The 23,335-nt window shown below is 36.0% G+C and overlaps 4 protein-coding genes and 1 long non-coding RNA gene across 6 annotated transcripts; 2 read left to right on the forward strand and 3 right to left on the reverse strand.

The window, feature by feature from the left end:
- Positions 1 to 1,211: 1,211 nt before the first annotated feature.
- On the forward strand, positions 1,212 to 3,094 carry LOC125576285 (protein FLX-like 2). Its single transcript, XM_048735979.1, has 4 exons — positions 1,212 to 1,359; positions 1,457 to 2,144; positions 2,235 to 2,326; positions 2,608 to 3,094. The coding sequence occupies exons 1-4, from the start codon at positions 1,276 to 1,278 to the stop codon at positions 2,878 to 2,880; spliced, it is 1,137 nt and encodes a 378-aa protein (XP_048591936.1). The 5' UTR covers positions 1,212 to 1,275; the 3' UTR covers positions 2,881 to 3,094.
- A 176-nt stretch (positions 3,095 to 3,270) lies between these two features.
- LOC106353925 (F-box/LRR-repeat protein At1g67190-like) lies at positions 3,271 to 5,144 on the forward strand. Its single transcript, XM_013793753.3, has 2 exons — positions 3,271 to 3,522; positions 3,678 to 5,144. The coding sequence occupies exon 2, from the start codon at positions 3,699 to 3,701 to the stop codon at positions 4,956 to 4,958; it is 1,260 nt and encodes a 419-aa protein (XP_013649207.2). The 5' UTR covers positions 3,271 to 3,522; positions 3,678 to 3,698; the 3' UTR covers positions 4,959 to 5,144.
- A 3,715-nt stretch (positions 5,145 to 8,859) lies between these two features.
- Positions 8,860 to 10,116, reverse strand: LOC106353926. Its single transcript, XR_001271888.3, has 2 exons — positions 9,657 to 10,116; positions 8,860 to 9,288 (listed from the first exon to the last, which is right to left on the reverse strand). It is a non-coding gene; the product is annotated as an uncharacterized LOC106353926 (long non-coding RNA).
- Positions 10,117 to 12,182: 2,066 nt separating this feature from the next.
- On the reverse strand, positions 12,183 to 17,124 carry LOC106353927 (protein CROWDED NUCLEI 1-like). The gene is made up of 8 exons (XM_013793754.3): positions 16,620 to 17,124; positions 16,141 to 16,350; positions 15,691 to 15,944; positions 15,329 to 15,599; positions 15,156 to 15,239; positions 13,032 to 14,995; positions 12,786 to 12,936; positions 12,183 to 12,699 (listed from the first exon to the last, which is right to left on the reverse strand). The coding sequence occupies exons 1-8, from the start codon at positions 16,773 to 16,775 to the stop codon at positions 12,502 to 12,504; spliced, it is 3,288 nt and encodes a 1,095-aa protein (XP_013649208.2). The 5' UTR covers positions 16,776 to 17,124; the 3' UTR covers positions 12,183 to 12,501.
- Positions 17,125 to 21,213: 4,089 nt separating this feature from the next.
- LOC106353928 (cyclin-B1-2-like) lies at positions 21,214 to 22,736 on the reverse strand. Of its 2 annotated transcripts, none has more exons than XM_013793756.3 (4): positions 22,482 to 22,736; positions 22,224 to 22,324; positions 21,798 to 21,895; positions 21,214 to 21,492 (listed from the first exon to the last, which is right to left on the reverse strand). In XM_013793756.3, the coding sequence occupies exons 1-4, from the start codon at positions 22,605 to 22,607 to the stop codon at positions 21,392 to 21,394; spliced, it is 426 nt and encodes a 141-aa protein (XP_013649210.2). In that variant the 5' UTR covers positions 22,608 to 22,736; the 3' UTR covers positions 21,214 to 21,391. The 2 variants fall into 2 exon arrangements, with proteins under 2 accessions (XP_013649210.2, XP_013649211.2); XM_013793757.3 differs by having other exon boundaries at positions 22,224 to 22,318; positions 22,482 to 22,719.
- Between the last annotated feature and the right edge of the window lie 599 nt (positions 22,737 to 23,335).

Raw genomic sequence — 23,335 nt, forward strand, 5'->3', positions numbered from 1 at the left:
AACGAAGTTCACTTCTTTCGCCAAAAGAAAGATAGTCTTGGAAGGCTTAGTCTCTCACCACTCCAAAAGTGTTCAGCAGCCATTCGTCTCTTGGCATACGGTAGTGCGGCTGATACGGTCGACGAATACCTCCGGCTCGGTGAAACTACAGCTCGGTCTTGTTTGGAGCATTTTGTGGAAGCAATAATAAATTTGTTCGGCAATGAGTACCTACGAAAACCAACACCGGCTGATCTTCAACGTCTTCTTGATATGGGAGAGTATCGTGGATTTCCCGGGATGGTAGGAAGCATCGATTGTATGCATTGGGAGTGGAAGAATTGTCCCACTGCTTGGAAAGGCCAATATTCTCGTGGGTCGGGTAAACCAACAATCGTTTTAGAGGCGGTTGCTTCGTATGATCTCTGGATATGGCATGCGTTTTTTGGACCTCCAGGTACTTTAAATGATATCAATGTTCTTGATCGCTCACCTGTTTTTGATGACATAATAAATGGTCAAGCTCCGCAAGTCACTTACTCTGTCAATGGAAGAGAGTATAATTTGGCTTACTATCTCACTGATGGTATTTATCCGAAATGGGCAACTTTTATCCAATCTATTCCGATGCCACAAGGACCGAAAGCGGTTTTATTTGCTCAACGTCAAGAAGCTGTCCGCAAAGATGTCGAGCGCGCTTTTGGAGTCTTGCAAGCTCGCTTTGCCATAGTTAAAAATCCGGCACTTTTTTGGGATAAAGTCAAAATTGGGAAAATTATGAGAGCTTGTATCATACTCCACAATATGATTGTGGAAGACGAACGAGATGGCTATACTCTATCTGATGTTTCAGAGTTCCAAGGAGAAGACACCGGAAGTTCACATGTCGATCTCACGTATTCTACAGATATGCCTACGAATATTGCCAATATGATGGGTGTTCGAACTAAAATTCGAGATAGACAAATGCATCAGCAACTGAAGGCGGATTTGGTTGAACATATGTGGCGTAAATTTGGACGTGATGACGACAACAACTGAGCTTCAATTTTTTTTTTAAATTCTCGTTTAATTTAGTTATCTTTGTTTGTATGCTTTTTTAAAGTTCTATGTTTAAAATGTAATATTTTATAATGTTTTAATTAATAAAAAAATTTCATTTATATAAATTTTTAATTTAAAAAAAAAATAAGAACCTTTAAATAAGAGACTCCCATTGGAGGTCCAAAATTAAAGCGTTTCTTAATGAGTTTCTTATTTGCTTTTAATTAGTTAAATAATGATTAAGAGACCCATATGAGTATATGGGTTAATGCTGCTCTAAGACCATCATCACTGCTTCTAAGGTGCGACTCCTTGATCTCCTACTTGTTCCTTAAGGTGCGTAGAACCCTAATCTCTTCTGCTCTGTGAATTTATAACTCAATCGATTATACAATCTGATGATTTTGACTTTGATCATCTTCATCTTTCTCAGTTTTTCAAATTTTTGATGGAAAGCCAAGGAAGACATCCTCCACCTCATCACCTAAGGCATCCTCTTCCGATTATGCCGCCGCCGCCTTCTGCTCAGCAGCCTACCTTTCCTCCCTTCAACAACACCCTCCCTCCACTTCAACTCATGGAGCAAAAGCTCGCCACGCAGCACGGCGAGATGCAGCGGCTAGCGATAGAGAATCAGAGGCTCGCAGCCACGCACGGTAACCTACGGCAGGAGCTAGCGGCGGCGCAGCACGAGCTGCAGATGCTGCATTCCCAGATCGGGTCGATCAAGTCCGAGGGGGAGCAAAGGATGAGCGGTTTGGCGGATAAAGTCGCGAAGATGGAGGCCGAGCTGAGGAAGTCTGAGGCTTTGAAGATGGAGATGCAGGAGGCGCGCGGGGAGGCGCGTGGATTGGTGGTGGCGAGGGAGGAGCTTATGTCTAAAGTGCATCAGTTGACTCAGGAGATTCAGAAGTCTCGTGGAGAGGTGCAGCAAGTTCCGGCTCTCATGTCTGAACTTGATGGGTTAAGACAGGAGTATCAGCAGTGCAGGGCAACGTATGACTATGAGAAGAAGTTCTACAACGACCATATAGAGTCACTTCAGGCTATGGAGAAGAATTACATGACTATGGCTATGGAAGTACAGAAACTTCAAGCACAGTTAATGAACGGAAGAGCTGGTATTAGGGCGGTTCTATATAGCTTCATTTTTCCACTAGTTTCTTTTTTTATATAATTTTTATAAGCTGTACTTGTCAATTTAAATGAAGGTGGCGCTTATGGTAACAACACCAATGCTGAAAACGATGCTTCTGGCCATCAGAATGGAGTTGGTTACTATGATGAGGCTTATGGTCACCAGGTTCGTGAGTTTCTCTTTGCAAGCCCTTTTATTTATATAACTCGTCTTGTACTAGTCTAGTATGTACCATATAGCCCACAAATGCGACCCGTTCACCATCATGAAAGGCAGAACCTATACACTTCTAGACTGATAAGTAGAAGGGTGAGGTCTAGGTGTTGTAAAAACTTTGCTCGATTTTGACCTGCTTGGAGTAAGGTTTGAATGTGCTTGAGCTTTATATTGGGGTGTATAATAACCTTGATGGCCGGGAACAACTACTCAATTTGTTACTTTTGCAGGGTTATGTTCCTCAACCAGCAGCTGGTACTGCAACTGCACCAAATCCAGCAGTTCCCACAGCTCAATACCCTTATCAAGGAGGATCTCAGCCAGGATATTTCCCTCCGAGACCCGGTTACTACTTCCCAAGAGGCCCTCCTCATGGTTCATATGACCCAACTAGGTTACCCGCAGGACCACATGGTGGTCAGTTCCCGCCTGGATCATCCAACAATGCGCCTTACGGCTCTGCTGCAACAACTGGTCCACGCGGAAACCCGAGTCGTAGATGAAGCTACCCAAACAGAGTACATAGTGATAATAAACAAACCATCCTCATCCCTTGTTCAACTGTGTAGTTGTTGGTGGTTTTGGATTTTATCTATGTATGGTCAAGAGAAGCTAGTGAACTTTGAGTGCGCTTATCTGATTTTGTGATTGCTTCTTGACTTGAATTTGTAACGATACTGGAGATAAACAACAAAGAAGATCAAGTTTATATACTCATTTAAAGTTATATTTACCTAAATACATAGTCTAGTCTTTCGTTTTCAAGTTCAGTTCATTTTTACAAATTCAAAGTTCAACGAAACTAAGCTAACTAACAAATAACACTTCAACTAATATTCAATTTACACAATAAATAGCCGAAAAACAAATCTCCTAGGAAATCATTTTAATAATAAAAAAAAAATGGTTAGTCGGAGGCCGTTGATTTCCACGTCCCGCCACCCAAATAATACTGATTAATTAATTTAAAAAACAAGAGTATTGTTTATTATTTTTCCTTTTATTTTTGAGTGAAAAAATTGAAAGAAAAATCCTCGAGTCGTCGTCGTCCTCCTCCTCCTCTCTCGCCAGATCGCCTCCTGCCTTCTTCCTCATCGCAGATCCACCGTCATCGCCCAATCATTCACCCCGGAGAACGCAAATCGGTATGCTCCTCCTAATCAGTTTTCTTTCCAATTCTAATAATCTCAGTCATTTTGATCGGTAGATTCCAATTTTTCCATGGAAGATTCCAATCTTAGTCTCGATCTATGTAATTTTCTGCATCTTGTTCAAGATCTCTTGTTATTGTATCCACCAGGGTTAGCTTCAGAGTATCATCATGGACCACCTCCCCGTTGAAGTCATCGGAAACATCCTCTCACGCCTCCGCGGCGCCCGCGACGTCGTCATAGCCTCCGCAACCTGCCGAAAATGGCGCGAAGCCTACCGCAAACACCTCCACACGCTCTCCTTCAACTCCGCCGACTCCCCCTTCTACCGAGACCTCTCCACCAACCGCCTCGAGATCCTCATCACCCAAACCATCTTCCAAACCACCGGACTCCAAGGCCTCTCCGTCATGATGGACGACGCCAGCAAATTCTCCGCCGCCACCGTCATCGCCTGGCTCATGTACACCAGAGACACCTTGCGCTGGCTCTCCTACAACGTCCGCACGACGCCGAACGTCAACGTTCTTGATATCTGCGGGAGGCAGAAGCTTGAGGCCTTGGTGTTGGCTCATAACTCGATAACCGGTGTTGAACCGAGTTTCCAGAGGTTTCCTTGTTTGAAATCGCTTTCTTTGAGTTATGTGAGTATCTCGGCTTTGGATTTGAATCTTTTGCTTAGTGCCTGTCCTGTGATCGAGTCTTTGGAGCTTGTGAGTCTCGAGATTGCTATGTCTGATGCTCAAGTGACGATTGAGCTGAGTAGTCCCACGTTGAAGAGTGTTTACTTCGATGGGATTAGTTTGGATAAGTTTATTTTGGAGGCGGATTGTATCGAGTTTTTGCATATGAAAGACTGTGTTCTTGAGCTCTTTGAGCTTATTGGTAACGGGACGTTGAAGCATTTCAAGCTTGATGATGTGAGTGTTATTCATCTTGATATCATGGAGACTAGCGATAGTCTTGAGGTTGTTGATGTGAACCATTTCACTATGGTGTGGCCGAAGTTCTATCAGATGATTTCGCGATCTCAGAATTTGAGGAAGCTTCGCCTTTGGGATGTGGTGTTTGATGATGACGATGAGATCATCGATCTTGAGTCCATTGCTGCTGGCTTCACGCAGCTGACTCATCTTTCGTTGAGCTACGACTTGAAAGACGGAGCTGCGCATTATAGCTTGCAAGGGAACACTCTGTTGGAGAATGTGACTGTGTTGGAGCTTGGATGGACTGTGATAAACGATGTTTTCTCGATCTGGGTCGAGGAGTTGCTGAGGAGGTGTCCGAAGCTGAGGAAGCTGATTATTTATGGGGTTGTTTCGGAGACGAAAACGCAGGGGGATTGTCAGATTCTGGCGACGTTCACGTGGTCTATTGTTCAACTCATGAGGAAATATATTCATGTTGAGGTACAATTCGAGTATGAGTGATTGGGTTCTTGTTCTCGACGCTGTTGAATACAAGTTGAATGTATGTAAAGATTGAGTTTTGAATTTTCTTGAATACAAGTTGAATGTATGTAAATAAAGTTGCATTAAAATTTTAAAAAATGTTATTTATTAAAAAAACTTGAAGAATCTTTATTTATTAGAAACAGAAATATATAATTTTTGCTATATAAATATCAACGTAAACGCAAATAAATGACTTGGACATCTCTTGATTTCACTTTAACTCGGATCTCCGAGAACGAGCTATTATTGTGTGTTTGAAAGTATAACCGAAGGATGGACCACGACCTTTATTGTTTTTCTCGACCGACACTTAGTATATAGGCAGCTCAAGTATGAAGAGTCTATGAATCAGGAAGAAAAATCCATCGGTCAATCCTCAATTCGATCAGACTAAATCCAAATACATCAAACGTAAGGTTAAATAGTTTGGATTGGATGTGATCAAACCAAAATAATATTTGACTCAGAATAAGCTTAGATTGGGGAGGGACCGATTCAATTGACATAACTACCGCTCTCTCTCTCACACAACTTGTGGACTGTATTAAATAACATATCATGTGATCAATATCTAGCTAGCTGATATCATTGAGATTCATTTTCATCTGTCTAGCAGTTTCCTGTTTCTTGTTAATTCTTATATATATATATATATATATATATACAGTGCCGGCCCTTGCATGAAGCCAACGAAGCACCCGCTTGCGGCCGTGTATTTTATTAACTAAATTCGGCCACATTTCATAAATGTTTTCTTTAGTGTAGTGGTTAACTCTTGTCCACATTTTCATCAGAATAAGGGTTCGACACCCAGTGACCACAATTTCACTATCTATTTTTTTTTTATGTTTTTTTTTCCTTATAAAAGTGGCCACATTTTTATTTTTGCATCCGGCCTTTCAAATTCTAGGACCGGCTCTGTATATATATCTATTGTCTTCTTCCTCAATTGTAGAGGTTGTTTTGGTTTTGTTAGATGCATCTAAGGTATGCTTAATGGTAAGATATTGACCTCACATTGTATCTGTTTTTGTCACTGATAAAAACTTATTGTCCTCACACTATTGGATCTTAGTGTTGTGTAATATTATTCTCTATTTATTGTCCTTTCATACTGTCTGGCCCCAAAGCTCCATGCCTTATTTAAATCCAAGACCTTCTATACATACTCTGCATCTTTCATATATACCTTTCTTTTTAAAATATATACAAACTATTTTGCTCAAAAAAAAAATATATATATATACATATATATATACGAACTACTATTGAAACTAGAATATATAGTTTTGAACCCTTTATGCCATAACTGAATTACAACTATTCGGACATAGATTCGTGAATCTCAGATAACTGTACAAAAGTTGAAAATACTCCCTCCATTCGTTTATACATTACAGAATCTCACACAGATTAAGGCAACAAATGTTAAAGTTTATTTTATGCTTTGTCGACTGTCGTTATTCTTTTAGTGCTCTTATCCACATCATTCGGTTAAACTTATCAAAATATATAAGAGTAAATAAAGTCTTTGTTATTATATTATGCATAGATTTTAGGAAAACGTAAACTATTTTGACATACAAAAAAAAAGAAGTTAAAACGTCATATATAGAGACGAACGGAGGGAGTAGTATTTTTTGGTTATCTAAATCATATGTAACTAAATTCAATATAAGACTTAATTGAAAATGAAAATAAAATAAATGAAAACATATTGAGGTTTTATAAAAGTAGAGCTATAAGATATCTTATAGGAGAATTAAAAATCATTTTGTTATAAGTTATGTCTAACAACATTATTACTCAGACTCAGTTTGGACGGATTAATAATTCTTTTACTTCTTCAAATCCAAATATAAAGTTCCAATATATCCTAAGTTTTAAAATTGGTCAGAACGTATTATGGATATATACAAAATATTTAAGTTCATCCTAATTGAATCCCACTCATGGAGATATATGTAAAATAGAACTATAATATTATAATTGGATCGATGATCACTCTATCCACATTCAGTATTTTTGCAAAACAAAAAAACAAGAAGAGGATTTGGTTTGTACAGATTGGTTTGTAGTAATATAGAGGCATGGACATGCATATGCCTCTTCACCTACTTAAGAAACCTCTATTATGTCTCAACCTCTTTTTTAGGTTATGAAGAGTCAATTAAATAGCGACACCACTTATGTCAAATTGTTTAAGAATATATCAACCTTTTAACAAACGAAAAGAAACTTCTTGATTGTAAACTTTATTTCTCTTCAACCTAACGCACAAATCATACGTTAAATCAAAAATCTTGTTTACTTATATAGTTGAACTTTAGCTTCTACATACATCTCTAATTATATTCGTACAGTATGGTAGATCAGTGGACTTAATTACCTTAAGTTATGTTGGTGTTTACTCAAGGCCGGTTTAAGAGGCAGGGCAATGGGGCGCGGACCCAGAACTGCAATTTTTTTAAATAGAAATAAGGACTCTTTTTTAAAAAAAATTACTCATAATATATGTTTACCGACCTGGCACAAACATTAGTGTAGTATAAACATCGATATTGGATCGAGAAAAACTATAGATACCAACCCTCAAGAATATATTTATAAAATACTTGCGTTTGATGTCAAAAATTAAAAAAAAAAGTACTTGTGTTTTTTTGTCAATAAATTAATTAAAAATTAATTAATTATTTTAAAATATTATTTTGGAGTTAATTTTGTTAGGTGGGGATACACCAGATGTACTGACAATATAAAACAAAATCTCGATACACTATTTTCTAGATGGTGATATTTTACCTTACAAAGTAATGGGAAGAATTGTGACAAGAACTTGGTAACTGTTTGTTGAACAACAAATAAAAATAAGGTCTGGTCTACATCCTTGAGAACTTACCAATCATTCTTTAGTGAATGATCATGAAACAAATAATTAAAAGATATAATGTGAATTAACATTTGCGGTTATGAAACTTTTTTCTTTTCTAAATGTCCTTTTCCATTTGTTGAGCACTGTTTTCAGAAGTGGTTCAAAACCATCTTTTCTATGGTTTCTGGACGGTTTTGAAACGAACTTATGATATGTATTTTTAATCTCTTTAGAGTGAGTAAATTTTAAAATATTTTGAAAGTTTTAAGGGGTTCTAGGACTTCTTAAGATGCTGCAAGAAATCAAGGGAATTTATCTAGTTTCAAGAGGGAAGTGGACGGCTTAGAGCAAGGTTCTAAATAATATTCCTTTTGTCTCTCACATGGAAAAAACATAACCTTGCATATCATCGTTGGTTATGTTCTTTGTATGAGCATTTCAGTAGAATAATATTCGAACCCATATCATTCTTTTTCACAAAATTATATAAATGCGACAGATAAGTAGGCAGTTATAATGGAAGACTAGGCATAGGAACAAGGGAGACAAAAACATAGCAAACAGTTATGAAATTGAAAATTGAGGCTTGATTTTAATTTTTCGTGTTCTTTTATGTTTGAAATTTAAATTTTACAATTTTCATAAGGTTAATGTTAAAAAAAACATAAGGCCAATGTGATGCCAACTTTAGTTGGTTTATCCAAATAATTAAGTCTGATTCAAAATTTCATTTTTATCTACCACATAAAATGAGAATTTGCAACTTGGCTGATAAAATGAATTATATTGTCTCATCAAATAAAAATAATATCTTATTTTTATTTATTTAATATTATTTTCTATAACATTGTTAGTAATTTAAAAACTGAATCTCAACCAAAATCTGTAATTTCGTATTAGAAAAAAGATCAGTAAACCCCAAAAATAATACCATAAAGCATTCATAAAATTGTTTTTCAAAGCATAGATTGGTGTGTAGAAATACTAGTGACCATTAATGTTGAATTCATCTAATCATCATCCATTAGCCAAGATAATATCCATCACCCATGACATCATCCATATAACCTTTCACACATACATACACACACGTACAATAATTTAGATGGATCATATGTATAAACAGACGTACACGCAAGTCTATATGTATGTATGAATATGTTTTGGATGGTAAAACGATGAAATCATAAAGCATAAGTTCTTGAGGTTGGAGAATCGGCAATCCGAAGAGTTTGTTGGATAATTTTGTGTGCCTTTCTGCTTCTTAACTCAAATCTCATACTGTCAGTCTTCTCTATCTTCTCATACGATGATGATGATGACGATGATGATGATGATAATGAGGATCTCTTCCTCATCCTTAGACTTGCCTTTATCTTGGACTTCAAGCCTTCTACAATCTTCCCAAATCTCATCCTCACCAGAATCTGACTTCTATAGAAAAGTAAATTGAAGATTATGTACCATCTGTATTGATTATATATACACACTTGGAGACAGTATGAAACATTAACTCAATAACGTAATTCAAGATACCGTATGTACACTTGATAGAGATGAATATATAAAAAACTAAGTGACTTTTTCATTTTGTGATTTATCAGTAAGATGAAAAATTGAACTAGCTAAGAGACTATATTGATCGTTTTTTTTTGGACAAACCATACTTCATTAATTCAAAAGTTTTACACTATTGAAGGAGAAAGAGACGAGGAGAATATGCATGTAAAAGAGAAGGATTTGGAGGAACAAGAGTCAAAAGAGAAGTAATAATAAGAGAAGAGAGCTGAGAGATATCGAACCTCTTGGAAGTGTGACTTGGAGATATTAGAGATGATGAAAATGGAGGAGAATATACATATAAATATGGGTGTACATGTGGTGGGAGGCTGATGTCAAAGGTTGTGAGCTTGTGACTATGTGAGTCTCGTGACCTTATTTTTTAATCTTTAACTAATATTCTTTACAAAAACAGGAACATATATTTATGGTTAATGTATGGGTTTGATTAGTCAGAGATTAAAATATTAAAGAATCACCAAATCATGACTCTTTGTGAATTATGTTTTATTTTATTCCGTACATTATGCATCTTCTTATCAACTTACGTTTCGTAATATCCTGGATATTGAAAGGTGAATGCCAAAGAAGAAAGCTGAAAACTATGTTACATGGAAACGGAAGCGGGTACGTGGAAGCGGAAGCGTAAAGAAGCGCAGAAGCGAGATTTTTTAAAATATTAGGAAACGGGTACGTATTGGAAGCGTATATCCATATATAAATATATATATATATATATATATATATGTAAATTTTTTTAATAATTAGGACTAAAAATATATGATTTAAATTTGAAATAAAACATTTATTCATTTATAATAATTTTGAAATGATTTTATATTAAAACTGTAAAAATACACATAAATTATGTTTACAAAAAATATTATATTAATTATTTTTAATACTTCATAAATAATTGACACAATATGTTTCAATATGTGCTATATCTTTAATAAAAAATCTCAATGCATAAAGATAATTTATAGTATTATTTTTGATATTTATATATATATTTATAATTCAATATTCATTACTATTAATATTTTTAATTTTATATAGATTAAAACTATGGTTTTATATTTTATTGATATACATTGTATTTTTAGAAAAAATGGAAGCGTGATTCCAAAATGGAATCATAAGCTTCCAACAGGTTTTTAAAGAGAATATTTTAGAAACGTTTTGGAAGCGAGATTCCGCAAGCTTCCACAAGGTTCCGATTCCGATTCCGGTTCCGAAGCGGGAAGCGGACGTCCGATGAAGCTTCCATGCAACGTAGGCTGAAAATAGAAAAAAGTTTCTAGGCGTTTCATCACGATGATTTTAGGAATTTGTTTTGTTTCTTTCTCTATATAAATATTATTTTTCCATTTTTACTTTCCATCACTTAATATTTTCTCTATCTGTAACTCTTTCTTTATTTTTCTCATCAACATAATACTTTTTTCAATATGTTGACGATCAACATATTTTGATAACTTTGAATGTTAAGATTTTTATTTATTAATTTCTACGCAACTGGCTAGAAATATAAACTAAAAATTAAGAAAATGACTTTTTGTAAAAACATATCCAATTAAGATCTTAATTTTCAGTATTAATTTATTCAATTCGGTAAGACGTACTCAGTCGGATATGGCCTTAGAGCATCTTTAACCCATAAACCCATTTGAGATGCTTATTTTTTTATTTTCTTATTTTTTGTCTGATTAAAAAAAAATGAACCAATCGCGAACCACCATGTGTCAATGGAGTCCGCAAAACAGTGCAAGACTCGGTGCTTAATTTGGAATTTTTGGCAATGCTTTTTAGTATATTATGGTGGGCCCACTCCTAGCCATCCCTTTAAACACTCCCGTTAATTGTGCTCTTAGGTGCTTTGTTTCTACCATCTGTGACTCATTGGAGGTTAAATCTGACAGGGGCCGTTGAAGTTCATATATATAAAAAAATGTAACTAAATTTTAAACTAAAATAAAAATATCAAGAATGGAAATTAATCTAACAATTTTTTTTTAATAATATCTATGTAAGTAACATAAATGCAAACATGATTCTTGTGACTGTTTGAACAGGATAATGTTTTGTTTTTATATAGGTTGGGGTTTATTTTAATATATGATTGTCTAATTTTGTGACGTCTACAATCATCGGTCTAAGAACTCCAGTAGCCTCTTTCAAGTGACCTGCAGAATCTGTTAAAAGGATGTTTCGACAACATTTTACTGCTTTTTTTTATGTGTTCGGCGTACACAATCCTTCCTTGCGCTTCATCTCTTTCCCATAACTCCTTCACGCACGCATAGAACCGTAGGGGTGAGTATATGATGAAAACAAACAGATGAAAACAAACAGAGTAAAACCTCTGTATCTTTTTCTGCGGTTTTGTATTTTTGGCCCGTTTTCTGAATTACACAACTTACTTGGGCTCTCGGGATACACGAAATGCAATGATGATAAAAACATTTTGCTTAATCAGATCCTAGTGTAAGATTTTCATCAATTTCCGAATATGATACGGATCCAGGCATACCATTACCAAGATCCTAGTTGCCACATACCACGCTGCTGGGAACTTTTATCGGTGTAGTTGTTATAAATCCTTCACACACTATCTTCGATCGCTTTATGACTGTGAGTGATGATTATAGAAACAGATAGGCCATAAGGTGTAGTTGTTATAAATCCTTCACACACTAAACTGATGAGTCCTAACAGTCGCAACATGCCAGAGAAAATAACTTTGACAAAATAAATAAAAGATCAAATGCAAACACTCGTTGGAGACCACTGTCATAAAATCAAATAATCATCTTAAACAGACCAAAAGAATGTGTAGAATTATCCTCTTAACCATGATAGCAACTAAAGTGGTAGAAAGCTAGAAAGAAAACACTACAATCTGGTGAAATAAATCCACACAAAGTTGACACCAACCAAAAAAAAAAAGAGAAAGAAAAAGATACAAAGTCTCCTAGGATAAGCTAGAGATGTGGAAAGCACACACACTAATATTGTCAACAGAAGAAGATTGGTTCTTCCTCAACATCATAGGCCACCAAACTACACCCTGATCAAAGATGGCAGCTACGTCGTCAAGAAAGTCCAGAGCTTCTTACCAATGGAGACATTCCCGGGATGTTCCGTATCCGATTCATCTTCTTCTTCACCATCGTACTCCCTTTCAGGTGTTCTGTTCACATCTTCTTCACTCGCTGCTACACTCTCGCCTGTTCTTTTGGGCGAACCAGCATCTGTCTCCTCAGAGTCTGCCATGCCTTCAATCTATATTGTAACATGAAAGAAAACAGATTGGTCAATCAAGAAAAGGTAAAACCAAAACTGCAGCTAAGTTGTGAAAGCATTTTTACCTCCACCACATTCGCAGTTACTCCATTATCGCTAACAGCAACACCTACTGATGCTGTTGCAGTGGTTTGAGCACAGTGAACACCCTCCTCTTGTTGCTGGACTCCATCAGCCTCTTCATTCTTCTTACCAATTGCAGTTTTTCCAGCCACCCTAATAACCCAAATGTGAAAACATATATTAACAGCCTGAACTAATTATAATTAAGGATAAGCAGCTCCAGTGTAAATGGAAAATGAAGTAGTAACCTTCTGGATCGACGGAGATTATATCTTTGTCCCACCACTTCTTGTTCCTCTGATGCAACTTTCTGCCGCCTCTTCCCACGCTGATGCTCTCCTCCTGTGACGCTATCTGATTTTCCATCGCTCTCGTTACCATCCTGCTCACTAGTACAAGTTCTTAAAGATCCCACACGTCCACGCTTACGTCCGTTCTTTGAAACACCACCTTTATCAGAACGACCAGGCTCACCCATGCTTCCATCGTCTGCCTCATTGAATTCTATAGATTTTCCGTAGATAGCTTTAGCATCTTCCACAACAGCTTTAACAGAGCGTGTCCTTCTGATCCTGGCTTTCCCTCTCAAGCGTGATTGACCATCAGCATTTAGATTAGACAAAGAATCTGCAGCTACTTCCTGAGCCTTGCTGTCGATGTTGCTTTGATCACCGTCTGAGACTTCGACATCTCTTGTGTCGTTTTCGGATTGGGACGGACGCATAGCAGATGGCCCACTGTTCACGTTAGCTTGCTCAGTAGACTGAGGCTCTTGGTCAGCAAAAGCAGAAGTGTCTGCCATTTTTATTGGGGACAACTTGAGAATCTTTGAAGTACATTTCCTGAGCCATGAAACCGTCCCACCTTGAACTGGCAATCCTAAGTCAGTAGCAGTTGGCGATATATCCTTCAGTTCCTGCCGTGGTGCTTCGTCCTGAAGAATGTTTTCCAGTTTTGACAAATTAGGCAGTTCAAGATTATCAATCTCAGGAAGCGCTGCAAGCAGTTCACCACAAGGATTGCTGCAGTTCCTATTACTTTCCATGGAAGAAAGAAAACGGTTCCTCTCGCTGATAAACTGTTCGCGCTGCTCCTTGAGTTTCTTGGTTAAGGCAACGAGGTCATCAACATCTTTCCGAATTTCTGTCTGTTGCTCCTCAAGAATTTTCTTACTAGCATCAATTTCTACCTTTTCTTTCTGTATTCTCTGTCTATCGCTCTGCACTTCCGTCATTTCTCTTCTGGCTACGTCTCTTAGGTAATTGATATTGCTCAGTTCCTTCTCCCTCTCTTCCTCAAACAGCTTCTCTTTGGCTTGCAGCTCCCTTTCTCTTTCTTCCAATTTACTCTGCATATCAGACTCGAGCTTCCTTTTGAGCATTTCAATCTCATGAAGCAGTTGGCTTCTTTCGCTCTCAGCTTTCTTTGAGATCACTGAACGCTCGTGCTCCATAGTATCTGCAAACGCAGCTTTTGCGACTTCGAGTGTTTCTACCTCCCTTTTCATGTTGTCGATTGCTTCTTGCTTCTCCTTTCTCAGTCTTTCTTCTTCCAAGTGTGTGTTTCTCTCTAGTTTCTCTTTCTGATCAGCCAAATTCTTAAGTTCGGTCTCGATCTCAGCTTTCTTCTCATCAAGCTCTTCCCATTCTTTCTCAAAGCATTCCCTTTGGGCCTTCAGATCCTCAACCTCCTTCGAAAGCAGCTCCTGCTGAGACCTGCACTTTTCTATTTGCTCCTTTAGTTCTGTTTGCAGGCGAAGATACTCGGACCTCTCCTCCTCAGTGACTTTAAGCTCTTCCTTCTCTTTGCAAATCTCAGATAGATGTACTTCGTTTTCAGCCTTTATCTTCTCGACTTCAGCTATAAGACTGAGAATATTTTCTTTATCCTCGGCTAGTTTTCTCTTCTCAGTTTCCAATGCCTCCTCCTCGCTTTTCAAGGCTTTCTCTCTGCCAGTTACGCTTTTCAGTCTTGCTTCAAAATCTTTTTCCTTTTCTTTGTGCTTCTCCAGTTTCTTATCTAATGCCTGCTCGCGTTTAGCGACTTTCTCTTCCATGTGCTTCCACTCAGCCTCCCTCTTTTCCACCTCTGCAACCTTGCTCCTCAAGCTGTCATCAACAGATTTCCTTTTCTGCTCCATTTCCATTTCAAACTCTCGCTGCGCTGCCTCCAACTTAGCTTGGTGTTCATCAATTAGTTGCTGAACTGCAACCTGTCAATTATCCAAACATTAAACAATGTAGCACAGTCAAAACTCAGAATGCACAAATATGTACTAATACAGATAGAAAAATTTAAAACAAAGAGGGTGACAGAAACATTCATCTATATTTCAATATATATAGAGAGAATGTGAGGGAGAGAGGGCTTGCCTTTTCTCTGGCATCCAGTTTCTCTTGCAAAGCTAGCAGCTCTCGCTCTTTTGTCTCTATAGATTTCTTCAACAAATCAGTTTCCTGCATCCAGAGGAAGTGTGTCAATGGACAAGATTCCAAATACTTTTAGATAATAATTAAAATGCTGCAAGGAAAAAAAAACAGCTTACTTGCTCCCTTAAAGCAAGAGCTTTTATCCTTGAGCTGATATCATCTTCTTTCTTCTTCAAAGCAAAGTTGGCAGCATCAATCTTCTTCTGTGCCTCTTCAAGTTCTTTTCCCTTTTGCTTGATAATCTTGTCGCTTTCATTTGCCCTATCCTCTCTCTGTTTTACCATCATCTGAGATTTAGCTACTCTTTCTTCTCCTTCTTGCAGCTTTCTTTCCCATTCACGCAAGTCCTCCCTCTGCTTTGTCAAACTCGCCTCCTCTGCTTCTCGTCTGAAACATAAAAAAACAAGTTGAACCAATGAAGTCACCATCCCTCAATAAGAAGCAAGGAGGCTGGACAGAGATAAAAAGGAATACTTACTCAGTAATGTGGGAAAACCGCTCTCTTTGAAGGGAGCTTTCTCGAGCTTCCACATCCTTGGACCTCCTCTCCACCTCCGAACTCTTTCTGCTAACTTCAGCAAGCCTTGCATCAACAGCGCGAAGCTTGGCCTCAACTTCGAGAGATTTCTCTTCAACACTTCTGACCAATGCATTCGCCTCCATCAGCTTTGAGTCAGCTGTAAATTTGATCTCTGCGTTTTCAGAGCGTAGTTCCCGCAGAGCCTTCTCCAGCTGCATCAATTTAAAGAGTGTCATAAATCTTATATATAGTACCAAAAATACAATTATGCCCGAAAGAGATTTAAATAAATAAAAAACAATTAAGTGTATACTGAAACTATGTATTAAAGAAATGATGAAAGTGCACGAATCTGCCTGAATCACTTTATAAAAAAATAAAGAAGAGTATAGAAACTTGGAATCTTACATCAAGTGCACATTGCTTCTCAATCCCCAGAGCTTTCCTCAACCCTTCTTCCCGCTTCTCAACATCTGCCATAGCAACCATGTGCGCGTTGCGTTCCCGCTTAAGGCACTGGTTAGCCTCATCAAACTCATCTTGAAGCTCCTCAAATTTGGAACTCCACTCCTTTTTCTCCAGCAGAAGAAGACCCATATTGTGTTGGTATTCAAAAAGCTGTTCAAACAAAACAACCAAACCAGTAAAAAAATCACATGATCAAACCAAGTAGAAGCAGTAACAGTAAGAATCATCCACAGTTAAACAAAATTCACATCCAAAACTAAATTAAAGTTAATAAAGGAACCATTTTTAAAAAAAACAATGCGTATGAGCTTTGTAAATCATAAGACACATTCAATACCCAACTGTACCAAAATAAATTAAAAGGCTTAAAAAACTAACAGAAATAGAAAAATAACGAACAGATCACAATAAAAGCAAACCTCTTTTTCAAGCTCTGAAACTCTATCAGGCAATCTTCTTGGATCATCCTCGTACTGGATCTCACTCACCATGCCCGAAACCTTCCCATTCGAATCTGGGTTCGTCGCTTTCGTTGGAGTAGACCAACGTTGCCACACCTTCAGAGGCGTGGACATCCTTCTCCAACAGATCTAAAAACCCTAACTTTCTCTCACCCAGCAGTCAAAACGACCTGAATTGCGAAATTGAACTCCAGATATCGAAACCCCAGATGCCCAATTCTTAACAACGATCTCCTCTGACTTCACTCTCTCTCTCTCTCTCTGTAAATTGCAATAGAGTAATAAGAAGGGAAACAGAGAGAAAGGTATATTCTTTTTTCTGAAGGCTCCGGATTTAAACTGTGTTCCTAAATTCCGGTACCGAAACTGGTTTGAAGTCCGGCAACGTATCTACGCAACCTCTCTCTCTCTCTCTTGTTCGCTGTGCTGGAATCCTTTTTTGTGTGGCTCGCGCGGATCGTTTCACGTTCTCTTCCTTTTATCCTATTTTATATAAGTGGACCCCTAACTTTCTCTTTATTTACTTTTCGGCCCGCCGTCTTCGTTATTTGCTCGAAGGTTCCCAAGGGTATATTTGGAATTTCCGATTTACAACGGTTATGCGCTACAACTGTTCACTTATGTGTAAGACGAAACTACCCCTTATAATGAAGAGTAGTTTTGTCTGTGACGACCAGGCGTGGTGATGCTGTTTCGGTAAGGCTAGTTTTGGAATTTTTTACTCACTGGTTGAAAAAGATAAAAACGGATAATAACAACATTAATAATATAGTTATTCTATGATATAGTTACCAAAAGGGAAAATAAGTAGATTTGGTTCATTTGGTTGTAATCTTATTTTTACTTTCGCTATCTGAATTTTTATAGAAATACAATTAATTCATGTTGTGTGGAATGTGGAATTATTCGGTCAAGTGAGAATATTTAATATGAGATTTGGAGTGATCTGTATTAAATTATCAAATCTTATGATGTTTAGACATATTAAAAAAAAAACAAATTATATTATAAAATTTGTAATTTTAAATATATTTTAAAATCTACTATTATTATAACTAGTAAGTAGTTGATTTTAAGAAACTATTTCTTACAACGACTCTTACAAAAATCATGTGGCTTCAATTTTTTTTATTGAACTTTTAAAAGTTAAAAACTAAATTTTAAATATCAGATAAAATCCTAGAGTTTTAGCTACAGTCATATAAAATTTCCAATTCACCAATACTATTTTAAACATTATTATAGCTAAATCATTATAAAAATTCAAATAGCAAGTTATATTCGGGTAAACTAAAATTTAACCATATATTTTTATTAAACTTGAGTTTAATTTGTTCGGCTAAATGAATGAACTTAAGTTGGTAATCTCTAACTCTTTCAGTTGAACGACAAAATTATTGGTTTGCAGCTCTTCTTTGTGTTGCCAATGTTGGTTATTGCTCGATTTATTGGGTAGTCATGCTTGTATTCTTTTTTTCGTGTTTAATGTATTTAATCTTCAGAAAAATTATAACTCATGTAATTTTTAGGGTTTGAGACTGTTTTATATCACAGTGTTTCGTGGCAACCGAGAGTTTACATTTGCACTTTATTTAGTAAGATATGAGCATGATTAGCTATAACTATGTCTTTTTGGTTACCTAGGTCATTCAGATCCGAAAACCTTACTAATTTTAGAGAGCATGGGACAAACCATGTAAAATATTGCATGTTCTACATACGTACAATAGTAAATAGGGGTACCTAATGCATTTCCAAATCTGTTATACCACCTGATTCAACCATGCCCATGCAGACGCTATAACTCTGTTTCAGTCTTAGTTTCCAACTGCTCGGTCTTATAAATAATTGTTGTAACTTTTTGTTTGGTTTTGTTTTTGTTTAGTTATCTTTTTGCTACTCCGCTCCTAGTAATACTTATAATTTCAATAAAAAATAAATTAGTACTTAACTTCGAAAATATATATACTTGACTAAGAGTCTAAGACTAAAAGAAAAAAAAAATGAGAATAGTATTTGATATATACAACTTCTACAACTTTACAATAAATAAAAATTTGAAAGTATATTTGAACTTTTCTCGTAAAATAAAAATTTAAATAAACATTTCTGTTCTATGATTTTAGTTTATTTTTCTAAAATCATTTCTTTAAAATTTATTAAGGGATATGTATCACACATTGGAAAATCAATGGGACATTAAGTAATATATAAAGGGTTAGGGTCAATCCACTAATTGCTAATTGGTTTTGAGTTGGAAGCCCATAATAAACCCGATTCTAACATGGTATCAGAGCCCAGATCCTAATAACCCTACCCGACCCGACCGGGTATATAGGTCGTAATTGACTCGCTCAACCGAGTATAACTGTCTTAAAAAGTTTCCGAGATTTCTGGCCGATAAGAGCCATCATCTCGAGGAGGGGTATTAAGGGATATGTATCCCACATTGGAAAATCAATGGGACATTAAGTAATATATAAAGGGTTAGGGTCAATCCACTAATTGCCAATTGGTTTTGAGTTGGAAGCCCATAATAAACCCGATTCTAACAAAATTCATAGCAATTTTTTTTTAAAGAATCAAAAGTTCGACTTTAGAATTATACGAGAAAACAGTTCTACTTACAATACTATAATTTATTTTACAAAAGACATATTTTCAATAACTATTTCTGAAATTCAAATTGTTGGTATAAAATTTATAAATCTACGGATACTTTACTTTATGAAAATTCTGTTTTGGTGTACTATTAAATTAAAAGGCTTTCATAATTTCTGCTTACTTAAGAAATTTATTATTTATCATTTACCAGGTTAATATGTTAGAAAAAACACGTTAGTGTTGTTCTGTTTTATTATAATGTACCAGATTAATTCTTTTAAAATCCGTTTAGGTTGAAAAATGGACAATATGGACAAAACGAGAGGAATTAAAAATTAATGAACAGAAAGGCAAGGTGGCTGAGAGCTGTGTACATATGGGCGTCGTAGACTTGTAGTGTTTTGACGCAAGTGTGTGATCTGTCTCTCCACGTGACTCGTATCATTGTGATTGGGCTGTTTAACGCTCTCGTATGATCTCAACTCTGAAACCTTATTCAACAAAAGCTAATATAATAAATTTGTTACCTAAAAAATAAGGGAAAAAATAAGTGAGACTAGTCAATTCTGAGCCAAACTTTTATGTGTTTACTGAATAATATAATGATATGAATAAGAATGTTTTGGCAGAAAAAGATTAAGAATATTTTTGGTTTTGTCAACTACTGATTATGAATAATCTTATCTTTTAAAGGAATTTTGATTTTGTCAACTACTGATTATGAATAATCTTATCTTTTAAAGGAAAGTTATCACTTTTTTGCCTATGATTTTTTATAGTATCCTAACAATAAATACTTATTTAACTAAATTAAATATGAATGAAGATTTTTTTTTTTTGTAAAATAAATATGAATGAAGATATTCCACAAAAATTAAACACAAAATTTAAAATTAAACTTACAACACTATTTTATTAATTTTAAAACTTATTTTATATATTATCCACTTTTTGTCATATATATTATCCACTTCAAATATTTTAGTTTGCGATAAACAAATTTATAATTTTAAGTTCGCATAAGTTATTTTCACACATAAGTTCATTTAAATTTCTCGATTTAAAAAAAATAAAATTATAGATTAAAAGTTTCTTTATAAGCTAATGAATATTAGTTTCTTGATTGAGCAATATCTTATAATTTAATACATTTAAAATTTCTAACATTATTAATTTATAGAGATTTTAGAATAGTTGAATTCAAATTTTCGATTTCAGCTTTTAGTTGTCATTAAAATTTAGAAACAGGTTATGTTTCAAACTGCTTTTCAATTCGATTTGGTTTATTTGGGGTAATTGTTGCATGTGTTAATTTTACTTTTAACTCAGTCAGATTCCGCCAGATTTCTTTGTAACAATTTAAAGTCTTAGTTATTCAACCAAATTCAGCTGTAGTTCACAATTTTGAAAATTTTAATAGACACATGTTGAAAAGAAACGTAAATGAAAGATGCTAAATACAAGTGGGTCGTTGGCTCCCGCCGTCTTGCCGCCATATTAATTAGACTCGTCCGTCTTCTTCTACAGAATATCCAATCCATTACACATCATTCTTTATTTTTCAACAAATAGAATGGTCTAATGTTAGATTGTTAGTGATAGAAATGAATTAAAAAGCATGATAAGAAGTGGACGGGGTAATGGAGAGTTAGTGGGCCTACGTGAGAAGAACGTTTGAGTTTAAAGCGTCATGACTCATGAGGGCCGCCTCCTATATTCTTTTCTGACCGTTGCTAATAGTATACTTGTATATTTTTCTTTTGGATTTCCTTTAGGGAATAGTTTTTGTTGGGAATCAATTTTAAAGAAGACTTTGGCAAAAAAGCATCTTTCAGCTGAGAAAAATAATCACCACAGATCAAATAAGACATCACCGGTTAACTTATGTAAGGTGGTTTAGTGGAAGTGACTGAGATTTTAATTATGATTCTATCAAATTCGAAAGGTATAGTTTCGCAAAACCTAACATACTAGAATTGATTGACCATATTCAGTAGTTGTCTCATCAGACATCACACTTGAAGAGAGTACATGTCAAAAGACGTTCATACACGATTCCACTTGATTCATCATTCAAAAGCTAAAGAAGACATAACATGCAATAAACCACGACCATGATGAGGGCCTTAAATGAAACTTGGGGCAACCGGGCCCTTTGACATGCCAAGACGAACTTCCATCCCGTGGTGGAAGTCTACTGGCCTGACAGTCTCCGAGTCACGAGGGTCTGCAAGGAATGAAAAAATACTTGTTTCAGATAAACTGATATTGAATTCTAACACCATGAACACGTTTATACGCCCCCGTTTCATAACTTAATCTGGTCTATTGTACTGAAAAGGGAGAAGAACTTTATAAAAAAACAATCTTCTGCTTCTGTCGAGCAGCAAATACAGTATCAAAGTATTGATTTTTCATCAAATTGCTGCTAGTGCATACTGAGATACCATCAAACTGGAGTCAACTGATCTAGAGAAATGAATGTAGCATCGAGAAACATGCAATGCAATAGGAGGAGTAAAGGACAATTACCATTCAAGTAATCCTCAAAACCAAAGTCATCAATGGCTCCTGTGTAGACTTCTAAACCTAGCATAGACGACGGAATTGGTCCAGCCGGTCTTTGAAACCTAAACATTCCACAGAGAGAAAAAGATAGACTGAGAACAACACAACCAAATATTGTTTTTTTATTCACACAAGCAGATCATGGAGCAAAACACTTTACACCTTATCCTCCCCAATGCAAACATAGACAAATTTTAACCGAGCCCGTAACCAGTATTGCACACAACTATCATATTGCTAATGAAAACATTGAACAAATGTATGCATCTAACTAAAACCCACACATGACAAAAACTCCATCTACAAACTCTTTAGTTTTTGATAATTAACAGCAGTGTTCTAGTAACCAAGTAGTAACTTCTTGAGTAGTAGATAATGTTGCAAACTTACCGAGAGAGAATCTGCCTGTCCATATCCATCTTCAAAGGAAGTGCAGTCCCGTAGGTATGCCCAATGATCGTCCTCTTCATCGCCTCATGAGATCTCTTCTCCTGAAACCGTACGATCAAAACTCCAAATTGCTACACTCAAATCAAACCTAACAGCTATAGAAAGCAAATCTGAAGCTCTTTTCTTGTATGATTAGCTACTTTCCCTAGATTCAATCGGTAATCTAAACAGACGAAGGAGAGAGAAGAGCTCGATTACAGATTCGTAAGAGGATTCGAGCGGGTGAGATCCGACGATGTCGCTCTTAACGCCGTTGAGACCAAATCGAAGAGCGTCTCTCTTCACACCACCGATCTCATGAGCTATCTTCTTCGGTGACTCCATTATTCCTCTGCTTCCTCTTCCTCTTCCTCTTCCTCTTAACTTGTAGCTTCTTCCTCTGCGACTTTCGGAGCAAGAAAACTAAAAGAGACCAAGTTTTATAATGGGCTTTGTTTCATGAAGGCTTGTAATTGGGCCTATTTAGATCGGCTCTCATGAATAGTCCTCGAGATTTACAATTTACAGCCCTTTTATATTTTATTTGCGTACATAATATTTTTAAACATCTTTTTTTTTTTGGTATCAAATTCTGGTTCAAATTTGTTCACACAAAAAGAAGAAGAGTTTTCTGGTTCAAATTTGTTCTTCAGTGTGATTTAAAATCTTTATTTAAATGTATTTCAATAACTAAACTGTAAAGCAGTAAGTATATTATTTCAAAAGAAAGACACCCGGACGCAGTGGAGGTCAGTCAGTCAAGGTCAGACTAATAAACAATAATTAATAGTACCACAAAGACAGAGAGCAAAATATATATAGTGTGAATATTAAAAGCAGCTATTTCGGCGAGTTATCATAGGGTGACTGACAAATGAAATTTTATATAATATAAAGTTACTTACAGTTTTCAACAAAATCTTTTGGGATAATCAGTTTCCACCCATTTCTTAATTAAATAAATATTGTAGATTACTAATAGGTACTTAACTAATCCGACTAGCCAAGTCTGGATATCAATGTCAGTTTGTTTTCAAGAAGAACAAGCATGAAGAAGAAAAAAAGGCAACAAA

The sequence above is a fragment of the Brassica napus genome, chromosome A7 (assembly GCF_020379485.1).
Source record: "Brassica napus cultivar Da-Ae chromosome A7, Da-Ae, whole genome shotgun sequence".
NCBI classification, from domain to species: Eukaryota; Viridiplantae; Streptophyta; class Magnoliopsida; order Brassicales; family Brassicaceae; genus Brassica; species Brassica napus.

What these genes read in the sequence shown, in the direction of transcription:
- LOC125576285 (XM_048735979.1), top strand. Translation starts at nt 1,276, where the DNA reads ATGAGTATATGGGTTAATGCTGCTCTAAGACCATCATCACTGCTTCTA. An exon ending in TCTCCTACTTGTTCCTTAAG is followed by an intron (nt 1,360 to 1,456) that starts GTGCGTAGAACC and finishes CATCTTTCTCAG; the next exon opens with TTTTTCAAATTTTTGATGGA. An exon ending in ATGAGGCTTATGGTCACCAG is followed by an intron (nt 2,327 to 2,607) that starts GTTCGTGAGTTT and finishes TTACTTTTGCAG; the next exon opens with GGTTATGTTCCTCAACCAGC.
- LOC106353925 (XM_013793753.3), top strand. Translation starts at nt 3,699, where the DNA reads ATGGACCACCTCCCCGTTGAAGTCATCGGAAACATCCTCTCACGCCTC.
- LOC106353927 (XM_013793754.3), bottom strand. Translation starts at nt 16,775, where the DNA reads ATGTCCACGCCTCTGAAGGTGTGGCAACGTTGGTCTACTCCAACGAAA. An exon ending in CGGTTTTCCCACATTACTGA is followed by an intron (nt 15,600 to 15,690) that starts GTAAGTATTCCT and finishes TTTATGTTTCAG; the next exon opens with ACGAGAAGCAGAGGAGGCGA. An exon ending in TAACTGCGAATGTGGTGGAG is followed by an intron (nt 12,700 to 12,785) that starts GTAAAAATGCTT and finishes GTTACAATATAG; the next exon opens with ATTGAAGGCATGGCAGACTC.
- LOC106353928 (XM_013793756.3), bottom strand. Translation starts at nt 22,607, where the DNA reads ATGGAGTCACCGAAGAAGATAGCTCATGAGATCGGTGGTGTGAAGAGA. An exon ending in TCGAATCCTCTTACGAATCT is followed by an intron (nt 22,325 to 22,481) that starts GTAATCGAGCTC and finishes GTACGGTTTCAG; the next exon opens with GAGAAGAGATCTCATGAGGC. An exon ending in GACAGGCAGATTCTCTCTCG is followed by an intron (nt 21,896 to 22,223) that starts GTAAGTTTGCAA and finishes TGGAATGTTTAG; the next exon opens with GTTTCAAAGACCGGCTGGAC.